Source organism: Scyliorhinus torazame, chromosome 18 (genome assembly GCF_047496885.1).
Source record: "Scyliorhinus torazame isolate Kashiwa2021f chromosome 18, sScyTor2.1, whole genome shotgun sequence".
Taxonomy (NCBI): Eukaryota; Metazoa; Chordata; class Chondrichthyes; order Carcharhiniformes; family Scyliorhinidae; genus Scyliorhinus; species Scyliorhinus torazame.
The window spans coordinates 152700112-152714379 of record NC_092724.1 but is presented as its reverse complement, the minus strand read 5'-3'; the positions used below and the strand labels follow the sequence as shown (position 1 = coordinate 152714379).

At 49.4% G+C, this 14268-nt stretch overlaps 1 protein-coding gene across 7 annotated transcripts in view; it reads left to right on the top strand.

Annotated features, from left to right (window-relative positions):
- The window catches only part of aatkb (apoptosis-associated tyrosine kinase b), a 397927-nt gene that overhangs the window by 351346 nt on the left and 32313 nt on the right, over positions 1-14268 (top strand). For all 7 annotated transcript variants that reach the window (XM_072483628.1, XM_072483625.1, XM_072483631.1 and 4 more), the window contains 2 exons: positions 9130-9263; positions 12191-12275. In XM_072483628.1, the coding sequence (XP_072339729.1) occupies positions 9130-9263; positions 12191-12275 (219 nt within the window). The remainder of the gene's footprint in view (positions 1-9129; positions 9264-12190; positions 12276-14268) is intronic.

The following is a 14268-nucleotide window of genomic DNA, read 5'->3' as shown; positions in this document are numbered from 1 at the left end:
AGTGACCACGACACCACACAACCCTGTCATGGTAATCTCTGCAAGACGTGCCAGATCATCGACATGGATACCACTATTACACGTGAGAACACCACCCACCAGGTACGCGGTACATATTCGTGCGACTCGGCCAACGTTGTCTACCTCATACGCTGCAGGAAAGGATGTCCCGAAGCGTGGTACATTGGCGAGACCATGCAGACGCTGTGACAACGAATGAACGGACATCGCGCAACAATCACCAGGCAGGAATGTTCCCTTCCAGTCGGGGAACACTTCAGCAGTCAAGGACATTCAGCCTCTGATCTCCGGGTAAGCGTTCTCCAAGGCGGCCTTCAGGACCCGCGACAACGCAGAATCGCCGAGCAGAAACTTATAGCCAAGTTCCGCACACATGAGTGCGGCCTCAACCGGGACCTGGGATTCATGTCACATTACATTCATCCCCCACCATTTGGCCTGCGAAATCCTACCAACTGTCCTGGCTTGATACAATTCACACCTCTTTAACCTGGGGTTACCCCATCTCTGGATCTGTAAAGATTTAATCACCTGCTAATGCTCGCATTCCTAGCATTGTTTGGCATCTTTGAATTTGTCTATATATGTGTTTCTGGAACATACCTCTTCATTCACCTGAGGAAGGAGCAGCGCTCCGAAAGCTAGTGACATCGAAACAAACCTGTTGGACTTTAACCTGGTGTTGTAAGACTTCGTACTGTGCTCATCCCAGTCCAACACCGGCATCTCCACATCAAAGGGAGAAAGCAGCCCCGTCGACGATGGCGACTTTCATGTTAAGATTGGCAAATTGCCCCAACGCAAGATTTTAAAATCTGAAATAGATGTTTTCCTCTTCACACACAAGCTAATGTTATAACAACTTTCAGATTGCAAGAGCATTTCTGGACTATTGGGATTGCTTTTGCTCCATTCGTTTTTCTCACACACAGCTTAAGATCAGATTGTTAACAAGAGCCTGCCTGGTTACACCTTGGACCCCCAGCATGGAATCAGAATTGGATTGTTACACATAATGTCGGATGTAACCATTACCTCTGGGCTAAGGCACTGTTGGCCAGTTAGAACAATGATTGGCTTCCATGCCCTGGTTCCTTCAGAACCATCGGGGTTATAGTCTGTGTAGCCATCGGTAACCAAAATGATGACGAGGCCAACTATTCCAAGGGGATCCCCGTATCCTACCTCATTCCTGTCTCCCTGTCTACTCTGTACCATCGGAATTGGAAACACAGAATTCTATGGAAGAGTATCAGGATAAAAGGTGAAAACCATGTCGGAAGATATTTCTCGCTGGAGAAGCATTGACCTTGGTCTTACCTTTGACTGAAACAAACAGGAGAGTGGGGATTTTGTGTTACGACATTATCATCTGTTTGTGCTTTAGATACATGGCGATTTATAGAATGCAGCACCAAGAAATGATACCCCTGGCCAAATAAACCTTGAAGGGGACGAGACCCTTCGGATTCCTTCTCACTAATGCTGTCCCTTACTCAGGGTGTACCATGGGCAATGGAGGCTCATTGGTCTGGGGTATGATTCGCACTTCGGCTGTTTTAACCGGAGAGCCCAGTCTGCGAGAGGTCCCTGGGTTCAAAACCCGGACGAGCTCTTTAAGGCGGCATGGTGGCAAGGTGGTTAGCCCTCGTAGCGCCAGGGACCCGGGTTCAATTCCGGCCTTGGGTGACTGTGTGGTGTTTCTCCCCGTGTCTGCGTGGGTTTCCTCCGGGTGCTCTGGTTTCCTCCCACAATCCAAAGGTGTGCAGGTTAGGTGGATTGGCCGTGTTAAATTGCCCCTCAGTGTCTGAAGATGTGCAGGTTATGTGGGGTTACGGGGATAGGGGGGGGGCCTCGGCAGGGTGCTGTTTCAGATTGTCGGTGCGGACTCAATGGGCCGAATGGCCTCGTTCTGCTCTGAAAGGAATCAGTGGTGGAGAATTCCAGTCTACAGTAAAAAGGGAGGGATTGCACGGGCAGTCCATGAACCTGCTCTTCAAGCTCTGAGTGTGCACCATCCTGAGAAGTGTACAGTGCAAGGCTGGCTTGGGCTTCCCCCAATGCAAACACTTTGTATCAGCCAGAATGGGTACTGATGGCTTATAATAGTTGTCAGGTTGTTGAGGGACATGTCGACAAATCACAGGGCATTGTCTCAAGACCAGTATTCGAGCGAGCAAAGCGTGAGGACAGAATAGCAAACAGCTGCCACTGTGAATTGCCAGCATTCCTGGGAAATCCCAATGGGGCTAAAAGGAGGACAGGAGAGACGTTTAACATGTGTTGTGTAAAGCTTCCTTTCTCTCCTTACCAAGGCAGCATCAGCTTGTCAAGTGACAACCTCATTACCACAGCACTTTGACACGCACAGTTTGTGCACATTGACCTGTCAAAGTTGAGACGACTAGGATCTAATCAATGCCAATGCAGCAAGCTGGATTGAGGCAACATCAGTGTTGATCTGTATTCAGCTTCCCCCTATTCTTTTTGGGGTTTTAGTCTTCGCCAGTGGAGCACACGTATTTTAGGTCCCCGGGAAAGGGTCTTCAGGAAAATATTGCCTCCTGCAACAAAAGCTTCCACTTAGTTGTGTATTTCCAGTGAAGGAAATACCCAGCATCATGACTCTGCGTGGTGTGAGCTTGTGACCAAGGTGCTTCCTGGCAATGGCTATTTTCCAAGGTAAAGCTTTTAAGGATAGCGCAGAGATGTCTGAAAGGTAATTTACTGGGGATACCCGAATCCCGTGGAGGGGAATAAAAACCAAGATCGGGTGGCAGCACGGTGGCACAGTGGTTAGTGCTGCTGCCTCACGGCGCCGAGGTCCCAGGTTCGACCCCGGCTCTGGGTCACTGGCCGTGTGGAGTTTGCACATTCTCCCCGTGTTTGCGTGGGTGTCGCCCCCACAACCCAAAGATGCGCAGGGTAGGTGGGTTGGCCACGCTAAATTGCCCCTTAATTGGAAAAAATGAATTGGGTACTCTAAATTTTAAAAAAAACAAATCATGGGAATGCACAACAGGTGGGTACCAGCGTTTAAAACGGAATGTCCATGTCTGGGGGTGGGACCTCCGGATAAGGCCAGTCCTGGTCAAATGTCTCATCGCAAATTCTCCTTCTCATGGATTCTGAGCAACCTGCTTTGCAAATCCAGCTTTATGTGGGCCAAAGGTCCAGCTTTAGTGCGGGTGCTTTCCGATCTATTGCTTCAGTCAGCTCACGACTTAGCCAGTGCGCATTGGTCAGCCAAGTCTACAGTTCTTCAATCTTAATGTGCTTAAACTTCTAACCTATTGAGCAGGCTGACTGCTTCCAGTCAATTCAACCAGCTTTGTTTGATGAAGTCCAAAATTCAAATAGCTTGTGAAATGAAAACAGTCAAAGCAGTTGTGATGTTTTAAAATGCACGCCGCAGAATGATTGGGACAAAGACATTAACCTGGATCTACGATGCCTCCTGGTGGTTTGATTTTGTCATTACAGCTCCAAATTAAAAAAAGATCAAAAGTATTTTTGGTGTGTTAAGCACTGGAAGTCGCCAACATAAAGTACCAAAAGCCATCAGGTAAATAGGTAGAAAAGCTGAGCACTACGAAAAAAAAATGTTTATACATAAATTGATTTATAATCTGTCAGTGAGAGCTCTTATCATAATAGACAATCGAATGAGTTCCACTCAGCTGTGAATTTCATTACAGAGACTGGAACATGTATTTAATGCTACTTGTCTGCCACTGCGTGTTGTGGCCTTGCCCAGTCAAGAGGATGGTAAATTACTCATGTATGGCCATGAAAACACATATTAATTTTGAATGGAGTATATTTTACACAATGTACGAAACGTGCACAATTTATTTTGCCTTAATTGTATTTTTTCTGAATACAGTTTATATATTCGGCTTTTGTACAGCATTCCAGCTGTGCCACAGGAAGGTGATAGGGGCAAAATGATGTTAGAAAGAAAGGGCGTGCATTTATTCAGCCTCTTCAATGAACTCAAGGAATCCCAAAGCATATTGTGGCCAAAGAAGGACTTCAAATTGTACTCACTGTTGTGATGTGAGCAACATAGAATCAATAGAGTCCCACTAGTGCAGAAGGAAGCCATTTGGCCCATCGAGTCGGTACTGACCCTTCGAGAGAACACTCTACCTAAGGCCCACTCCCCCACCCTATCCCCGTAACCCCAGCTAACCTGCACATCTTTGGACACAAATGGGCAACTTAGCATGGCCAATCTACATGAGTCAGAGATAGTTTACATTCAGCAAATAGCCGGGGTTCCATTACTGTTCAGTGTTGTGGACTGAGGGGTAAACATTGCCCAAGATATCAGGTGAACTCCCCCGATCTTCTTCCAATAGTGCCATGGGAACTTCAACGAGCCGGGGCTTCGGTTTAATATCACACACAGCAGGCAACACCTCTGACAACGTAGCATTCTAATCTCATTGCGTTGAAGTGGTAGCTTAGAGTGGGGCTTGAACCACCTTCTAATTCAGTGACAAGGGTGTTACCACCCAGCCAAGGCTGGTACAATCGCAAGACACCTTCAATCCCTGCAAATAACCTAAGTTATTTTACTGCAAAAAAATACATTCAAGAGTATATGTGTAGAGACATACAAACATCCCAATTAGGAGCAGGAGCAGGCCACTCGGCCCCTTGAGCCTGTACTGCTGTTCAGTAAGATCGTGGCTGATTGAACTGTAACTTCAGCCCCACATTCCTGCCTCTCCCCGATAACCTTCCGCCCCCTTGTTAATCAAGGAACTATCTAGTTCTGCCTTACAAATATTCAAAGACTCTGCTTCCTCTGCCTTTTCAGGAAGAGAGTTCCGGAGACTCACGGCCCTCAGAGAGAAAAAGATTCTCCTCATCTCCGTCTTAACTGAGTGGCCCCTGACTCTCAAACAGCGACCCCTGGTTCTAGATTCTCCGACAAGAGGAAACATCCTCTCCACGTCCACCCTGTCAATACCTCTCAGGACCTTAAAGGTTTTGATCAAGTCGAGTGGACACAAACCTAACCTCCCCAACCTATCCTCATAAAACAACCCGCCCATTCCTGGAATCAGTGGCAAGAGGAGAATTTTATGAGTTATTCTCGCTCCCTTTAGAATCCGGCTTCCCTTTTCACTTAATCCCTCTCTTGAGGTTCTGCGGTTAACTCTTGCGCCGGAGTCAGACGTTTGCACATTCAATTCATTTTTATTGCAAAAATATATTTTATTCGTAAAACATCAGGAAGAACATTACAAACATTTCAAAACGGCCATCACACAAGTGCGATAATATTCAGGTTCTCTGGGGACAGCACGGTGGCACAGTGGTTAGCACTGTTGCCTCACGGCGCCGAGGTCCCGGGTTCGATCTCGACCCCGGTTCACTGTCCGTGTGGAGTTTGCACATTCTCCCAGTGTTTGCGCGGGTCTCACCCCCAGAACCCAAAGATGTGCAGGCTAGGTGGATTGGCCATCCTAAATTGCCCCTTAAATGGAAAAAAAATTGGGTACTCTACATACATCATGTTGCTCTCTGAGCTGCTTCAGTACCATTGTGATACTTGTTATATTCACTGTATACATTCAGTGTGAGTCACACAACCCGAGGGGGTCCTATACAATTCCCCTCCCCTCAGCTCACCATGGCTGAAAAGTCTTAGGCAGCGACCTTCCCCGGTTGCACCTCTGCAGCGGCTGCCCCAGGCTTTACTGAATCCCTCAGGACGTAGTCCTGGGCTTTGGAATGTTCCAGTCTGCAACACTGGGTCGGAGACAACTCTTTTCACTGAAAACCAACAAGTTTCGGGCAGACCGAAGAGCATCTTTCACTGTCGATCCTCGAGCAACAGTTGATGTCTGTCTCGGTGATGTACGTCCCTGGGAACAGCCCATAGAGCACAGAGTCCGGTGCCACGGAGCTGCTCGGGATGAACCTCGACAAAAACCGCCTCATCTCTCTCCAGACCTTCTTTGCAAAGGCACATTCCACAGCAGATGGAAAACGGCCTCTTCCCCACCACAGGCATCTTGAGGGCAACATGCCGATGGGCTGAGATGGGAAGTGACTTTCTCAGCACCAGCCAAGCTAGGACTTGGTGTTTGAAAGTTCTGGCGATGAGGCACTCTGCCAAATGGCCTCCACAGTCCGCTCAGGGATCCATCCATTTATTCCACCATCTCCTTCCAAGGGGCCTCTAGGAAGTTACGTGCAGACCTCTGCCTGATGGATATGTGGTCAAAGCACATTCAATTCATAACCCAGGCTACAGTTGTGCGGTGCTGAGGGAGTGCTGCACTCCTGGAGGTGCCATCTTTCGGGTTGGACATTAAACCGATCCGTTCAGGTAATGCAATGGTCACGACTTCCTAATAAGAGTAGTTGAGTTTCCTCGGTGTCCTGGGCAGTATTTACCCTTCCATTAACATCAGAAAAAACAGACTATCTGGTTTGGTCGCGTTACTAGATGTGGGAGGTTGCTGTCTGCAGATTGCCCAGCTGCATTTCCTACATCACAACAGTGACGATGGGCGGAATCTTCCAGCCCGGCAAGCAGCAACCTTTGGGTTGAGCCCAAGAATCACTTTCCTGAGGGAGGGGTGAACTTTAGGGATTCCGTCCTCAGGACTTCAGCGGCGAGTTAAAGGCGAGTTGAGCTTCCCGATGGGCGATGCCAGGAAACTCTCTGCACACATCAGCATCTCAGGCATGCTCAGCAGCAGGCCACCTCCCTGGAATTAAGCTCTCGCCCCAAATTAAGCTCCCCACCAGAGGGAGACACACGGAGCAGGAAAGGGAGTGGGACTGACCGGCTTCCCTTTAAATGTGGTGCCCGGGGCTTGGAGTCCATGGGAATGACCTCCTGCCCCCTCCCCCCACACTCCCCCCCCCCCCCCCCCCCTGCAAGGTTCGCTGTGCTCCCCATATTAGGAAGTAATTCACTGACCAGTGCAAGATCACACATGTTCAGTCTTCCTAACCAACGCCCCCCGCCCTCCCCAGAGTAAATCATTCCCACTGCCGCAACAGAACTTAGACTTCAGAGCGGAAGGTTCCGCCTGACCCCGCGTTGCCTGTAAAGCACTCTGGACCATCCTGAGGTTGTGAATGGTGCTCTAGAAATGCAAACCTTTCATCCAGGTTGAGATGGGTGATCGCATTGCCAGTGTGACCTCATGGCCCGCACCTATCTGGCTGGCACAGTTTTACATGGCGTTTCACGCGGGCTTGTAGACAGTGAGAACCTGAAGAGGCAGATTTGTCACCTGGCTTATGTTGGGAGAACGCAGGGGCAGTGGATGGCAAGTGGCAGTGGTGGGCGGCATGCGAAGGCCAAATGAACAAGATCTTCGTCTCCACATTGTGGTGATGTGCATCACTGTAAATACACAAAGGGTTCATGTAGGTACACTGCAACTAAATAAACACTAGAGGGAGCACCAGAGACATCATGACACACAGACATTCAACCAGTAGGTCAGTAAGGTAGGACACGGCCAATGTGCAGTCAAGACACACCCAGAGGTGACACTACCACAAGGGGGCTACCCATATAAAAGGACAGGACACACATGCTCTTTCTCTTTCCATAGACGACACTCAGAGAGACAGGGGCAGATCACACCCACCGCATGGATTAGAGCAGACCGGTTAGTTAGATCGAGTTACTATAGTAAGATCAGCAGGAGAGTCGAACCCAAGTAGGAGAATTGTTAACAGTTCAATAAATGTGTTAAACCTATCTCCAAGTCTGAACCTTCCTTTGCCAGAGTATACATCAAGGAAGCAGCTTATGCTACGTGAAGGTGTACAACTGTAGCCACGTAAAATGGCTGCTTCCCGATTAAATTGGTCAAATCCCGACCCAAAATGGCGAACGGCAGAGGCTGATGGGAAAATCAGCCAACAGGACTCAAACGGCCAGACTGATCAAATCATGCAGCCATTAACATCACAACAATCCAGTCATCTGCATAGTGAAGAGCCATCCCCGGGAACAATTGCTATACATTAGCATTTGTAAAGCTACTCCAGACCTCTCGGCACCAAGAGAGGCTAACACAAAGAAAGGTGGGCAACCACCCCCCGATCAAGGAATGCCCCATTATTGGAGCATATCGAACCGAGTGATTGGGACCAAGTCCAATCACTTGGAACCAGGGTCAAGGTCCGCCCCGAGAGGCGGGAAGACCCTAGCTAACTATAAGAGTAAGGGACCAAGTTCAGATCGACCCTTCTCTTCCTGCTCGCAACCTTCGCAAGAACCTTCGACAAAGAAACAAGTAAGTTTGAATCCAACGATCGCTATCTGATAAAGACTCCTAGCCATCGACCTGAATCAGCCTTTTGAATCCCGCGGGCCAGATCCGATTCGATAAGCCATTCGTTTCCCTGACCTGGTGGGCTCTTCCTAAAGTTAAGTATTGGCCAGTAGTGATAGGTTTCTATATAGATAGTAGGATTATTGTGTAAACATTACTTGTTGTATATAATAAATGACCGTTGATTTCAATCTTACTAAGCGGTGTGCTGACTTATTAATCATAACTTGAGCTTGAACCACGTGGCGGTATCAGAAAGATACCTGGCGACTCGTGAGCAAAGGTGACATAATCAGAGCTAATAAACTAAGGCTAATAAGAGCATCATAACACAACACACATGTCGATCACACGTTTCCAATAACTCAGCTCCCAGCTGCAGGCGGCTGAGGGGGTGTTTCACTTTCATTGCTCCCTCCGCAGTGTTTACCCAACAGGGTAGCACATCGCTGCAGGGTTTATCAGAGGGCTTTCTGCAGATGGACTGGTCTGAAGGAAGATGGAAAAGGGGTATCTAATTATTCTTAACCTCTCAGGGTATTCATAGCACTCCCCTCCCCCATAAACCACTGCCTCCCCACTCTCTCGCCATCAAACTTGAAGCTTTGTGATAACCGGTGACTGTAAAATGAAGCACAGAGGCAATAGGATAGCATCGAGAGATATCACTGTGTGCACCATTCTGATATCCAGTGTTTATTTGCTGTTGGCGTGACAGACCAGCAAAGTGGTTTATCCCAGACCTGCAGATTAATGTTTGCTTTCTCACTGCTCTGTTTCCAAGGGTGACTTAAAGGGTTATTTGAGGACTCATAATGCAGCTGCTGAATTGGCCGCTGACACGTCAACTCTGCAGAGGATGGCTTGCGGGATCACGTCAGGTCTGCAGTATCTCCACAAACATAATTACATACACAGGTAGGAGGCTTTCTGTACTCTCCACCACTGCATACTCCCACCTTCCTTCGGTGGTGTCAATTTAAATTAAACTTCAAATGGCCTGTCAGGAGCCTTTTATGTCTCGCTCTATACGTGGCCCTCTTGATTAAGGTTTGGAAAATCTTATGGAAGCAAGCAAGTGTTCAGCACAACCTGGCTGTACTTCTAGGGGGGGGGCGGGGTCAAGCCATGGTGTGTTAGGAAAGAACATGTAACGTGAGTAGAATATCAAAAGGCATCTCTCGAGAATCAATCAGCTGGTCTTTCACTGTAGCAGTTTCTGCCGCGTCACAGCAACAGGGGCAAAGTGACACAGCAGAGTGCAGTACCACGGTGTGCCAGTGGGGGGAACTTCCCTAACTTCAGCAGAGATCCCCCCTCACCCCCCTGCTCGTGGTGGGGGATCTCTGTTAACCTCTGTATAAAAGGTTGGCCAATAAGACCCTGACCACAACAGGAACCCAGGAGGGGTCTACCGGGCAGAGTATATAAAGTGTTTTAAATAAAACTACATTTCTTTATTTTATTCAGTGTGGACTCCCCATGTCCGTATTAATCTTTACAAAACTGAGAGGAATGCAAATAAAGAAACTATTTTAACACAGCTTTAGAAGGTAGGACGAAAAAATATTCGGTACCAGCATGGTAGCACAGTGGTTAGTACAGCGGTTAGCACAGTTGCATCACAGCTCCAGGGTCCCAGGTTCGATTCCCGGCTTAGGACACTGTCTATGCGGAGTCTGCACGTTCTCCTTGTGTCTGCGTGGGTTTCCTCCGGGTGCTCCGGTTTCCTCCAATAGTCCAAAGATGTGCAGGTTAGGTGGATTGGCCATGATAAATTGTCCTTAGTGGCCAAAAAGGTTCAGTGGGGTTATGGTGGAGGCGTGGGCTTATGTGGGGCTCTCTTTCCAAGGGCTGGTGCAGACTCGATGGGCCGAATGGCTTCCTTCTGCGCTGTAAATTCTATGATTCGACACCACAACTTAATGTGGATACATTTATAAAGTGACTCAGTCAGAAATAATCCTGTTTCATAGAATTTACAGTGCAGAAAGAGCCCATTCGGCCCATCGAGTCTGCACCGGCTCTTGGAAAGAGCACCCTACCCAAGTTCAGCACCTCCACCCTATCCCCATAACCCAGTAACCCCACCCAACACTAAGGGCAATTTTGGACACTAAGGACAATTTATCATGGCCGATCCACCTAACCCGCACATCTTTGGACTGTGGGAGGAAACCGGAGCACCCGGAGGAAACCCACGCACACACGGGGAGGGTGTGCAGACTCTGCACAGACAGTGACCCAAGCCGGAATCGAACCTGGGACCCTGGAGCTGTGAAGCAATTGTGCTATCCACAATGCTACCGTGCTGTTGAAATGACTGACCCACAGGCATGGTGGTATTGTTCCTGCATACTGTAAGGAATTCCTCCTTGCAACCTAAATTTAAGGTAAAAGTTGATGATGATTCTCAAATTCTGATTTTCCCTCTTTTATGTTGAGCCTAACGACTACTTTTCTCTCTTTTTACAAGCGTCCTTTTTCCCCCTGCTCTGTTTTCTGCTTTGTACCTGCTGGTTGCGAGCGAGCGGTAGTCTGGCCATGCCTGAAGCCACTTTCTCTTCCTTCGCTCTTCCCCTCCCCCGCCCGCTCCACCCACATCTTCCCCTGCCGTGCGGAGACCGTCGTCGCTGTTCATTCCCTGCAACAATATCCTGATGCTGACAGAGTGAACCTGGCGACTCCAGCATCAGTGATTTTGTTGCGGAGGGTGATCACTCACTGCTTTGCAATGGTTACTCGTGATGGATTGTTTTCAATGTGCTATGGGCAATGGCATCTTTCAAAGGAGCGTATTGAAGCAGGGAGAGGAGAAGGCAGTGGGATCGTTAACAAAGGGCTGGCACACGCAAGATGGGCGGAGTGGCCTCCTTCTGTGCTGTAAACATCTATTTCAATGTGTTTTGGCTCCCATTGTTCATCGCCTCCTCCATCATAGACTGCAACAAGCCCGTCTAACTCCGTATTCTGACCTGCCCCCCCACCACACCACCTTGGCTAGAGCACAGGTCGTTATCCACTGCCAAGTGATGTCCTTCAGCACGGTCGCCGTGAAGTGCACAGGTTCATCCCAGCCTGACTGTCTGGCCTGACCATCGCCCATTCTTGTGGGAAGGTAGCTAGCCTCCAGCTGCAAACATTCCCCATTCCAGTGGGCCGAATCACACACTGTTGAAACAGCAGCGATGGTGGCAAAATGGTTAGCACCGCTGCCTCCCAGCGGCAGAGACCCGTTCGATTTCGACCGTGAGTGACTCTCTGTGTGGAGTTTGGACCTTCTCCCCGTGTGTGCGTGGGTTTCCTGCGGGTGCTCCGGTTTCCTCCCACAGTCCAAAGATGTGCAAATTAGGTGGGGATACAGGGATAGGGTGGGGGATTGGGCCTAGGTAGGGTGCTCATTCAGAGGGTCAGTGCAGACTCAATGGGCCGAATGGCCTCTTTTTGCACAGTGGGGATTTTATTTTAATTTTATGAGCAGTGCACTAGACAGTTATAACAAGACTTACGGCCTTCCTATCAAGTGGGCTCCCCAAGTAAAATGCATAAGAAAAAACCAATCCAGTGGCCTGGAATGTTTAAAAATAATATATAGTTTGAGGCGCTCCTCAATGTTTCAACAAGTTGGGAGTCATTGGGAGTATCCCTAGTTCAATTCCTGGCCTGCATTGGTGAAGCCGTGTTGGATTTTGTACGATTAATGATCACCTGCGTGAAGTGGGTACTTGCTGCCCTAACAAGGCCTTCAGGAGGTGAGGAGAATTGACTGTAATCGAGTCGCGTCTAACTTGTACCTGTTTGCAACCAATGTTGTAGAGTAATGGTTGTTGTTCTCCTTTATCCAGCGACTTGGCCCTGCGAAACTGCCTGCTGTCTGCAGACCTAACAGTTAAAATTGGAGACTATGGACTCTCTCACAATAAGTACAAGGTAAACCGAATGGGGAATGGGTGGGATTCTCCGCCGGCGGGATCCTCCACATCGACGGCAGCGCACTCACGCCAGCGGATTTCCCGACGGCGCGGGGGTGCCCACAATGGGAAACCCCAATGATCCCGCTGCCGACGGGGGCGCCGAGACGGGAAAATCCCGCCCAAAGAATCAGAGGCGGGATTCTCCGCCCCGCCAGCCCCGTTTTCCAGCGCGGGCAGCGGGATTCTCCGGTCCCACAGCCAGCCAATGGGGTTTCCCATTGTGGGCCATCCCACGCCGTCAGGAAACGCGCGGGTGCGGGAGCGTTGCCGGCGAAGCGGAGGATCCCGACGACAGAGAATCCCGCTGCCGATGTACACCTGGGCTTTGTGCTGTATCATTTTCCCCATGCTTTCTGGTGACCAACTAACACTTTCTGAACCTCCATTTCGGGAACGTTAGTGAGCTCCAAGGTTGTGTTCAGCTCCTGGTTTCCTATTGCCACTTCAAGATAAATCCATTTGAAGATAAACCTATGAGGCGTTCTCGTGTACAGCTAAGACATGTCACGGAATTGGGAGCACTGCCCGCACTATTCCATCCACTGATTGACGTATCATTTGGAAAGGCCGGGCCACGCAACCCCGCCCCCGTCAAGCAATGACACAGCTGAACCTCCGAAACAAAGTCCAGAGAGGTGGTTAAAAATAAAGCAGAAAAATACCATCAAAGAGGCAGCACGTTGATGAGCAGTGGAAAGGGAGATTGTGGTTTCAGATGTGGTCCGACCAAAGGTCACAAGCTATGATTCCTCAGGTCAGTAAAGTAGTCCTTAGGGTATGCTACAGCATCAGCAATCCATTATTTGTTACAAGTTCAGATCTCACGGTTGTTTAATTAATTTAATAAATGTGGTCATTTTTGAGCGGGCTTGTGATCAAAGTCATCATAAATGCCGGCATTTTGCTTCAAAAATATAACCGGTTCACTGCCATCACGGGGACTACTTGCCACTGCTGCCCACTGCCCTCACACCCCTGCTGAAAACCCAGAGAGCCGCTGGATACCAGCTTCAGACTACCCCCACTGTGGGAACAGCGTTGGGAGCGGCATTGGGAAAAGCACGGGAGCAGCATCGGGAATAGCATTGGGAACAGCATCGGGGGCAGCAGTGGGAACAGCATTTGGAGCAACATCGGGAATAGCATCATGAACAGCATCGGGAGCAATGTGTCGGGAACAGCGTCGGCATTTTGGGAGCAGCATTGGGAGGAATGTGGGCGCAGAATCGGGAGCAGTGTCAGGAGCAGCATTGGGAGCAGCATTGGGGACAACATCGGGAGCAGCATTGGGAACTACTTTATGAGCAGCATTGTGAAGAACGTTGGGAACAACATCGGGAACAGCTTCGGGAGCCGCATTGGGGGTAGCTTCGGGAACAGCATCGGGAACAACGCGGGAACAGCATCGGGAATAGCTTGAGGAGCAGCATCTCGAACAGCATCGGAAGTAGCATGGGAATAACATCGGGAGCAGCATTGGGAACAGGATCTGGAACAATATCGGGAACAGCATCAGGAGCAGTAAATGGGAGCAGCATTGGGAACAGCATCGGGAACAACATTGGGAACAGCAGCAGGAGCAGTATCGGGAACAACATCGGGAGCAGCACGGGAACAACATCTGGAACAACATCAGGAGCAGCATTGGGAACAGCATCGGGAGCAACATCGGGAACAGCTTCAGGAGCAGCATCGGGAACAACATCGGGAGCAGCATTGGGAACAGCATCGGGAGCAACATCGGGAACAACATCGGGAACAGCTTCAGGAGCAGCATCGGGAACAACATCGGGAGCAGCACGGGAACAACATCTGGAACAACATCGGGAGCAGCATTGGGAACAGCATCGGGAGCAACATCAGGAGCAGCATCGGGAACAACATCGGGAGCTGCACCGGGAACAGCTTCGGGAACAACATCGGGAACAGCTTCTTGAACAGCATCAGGA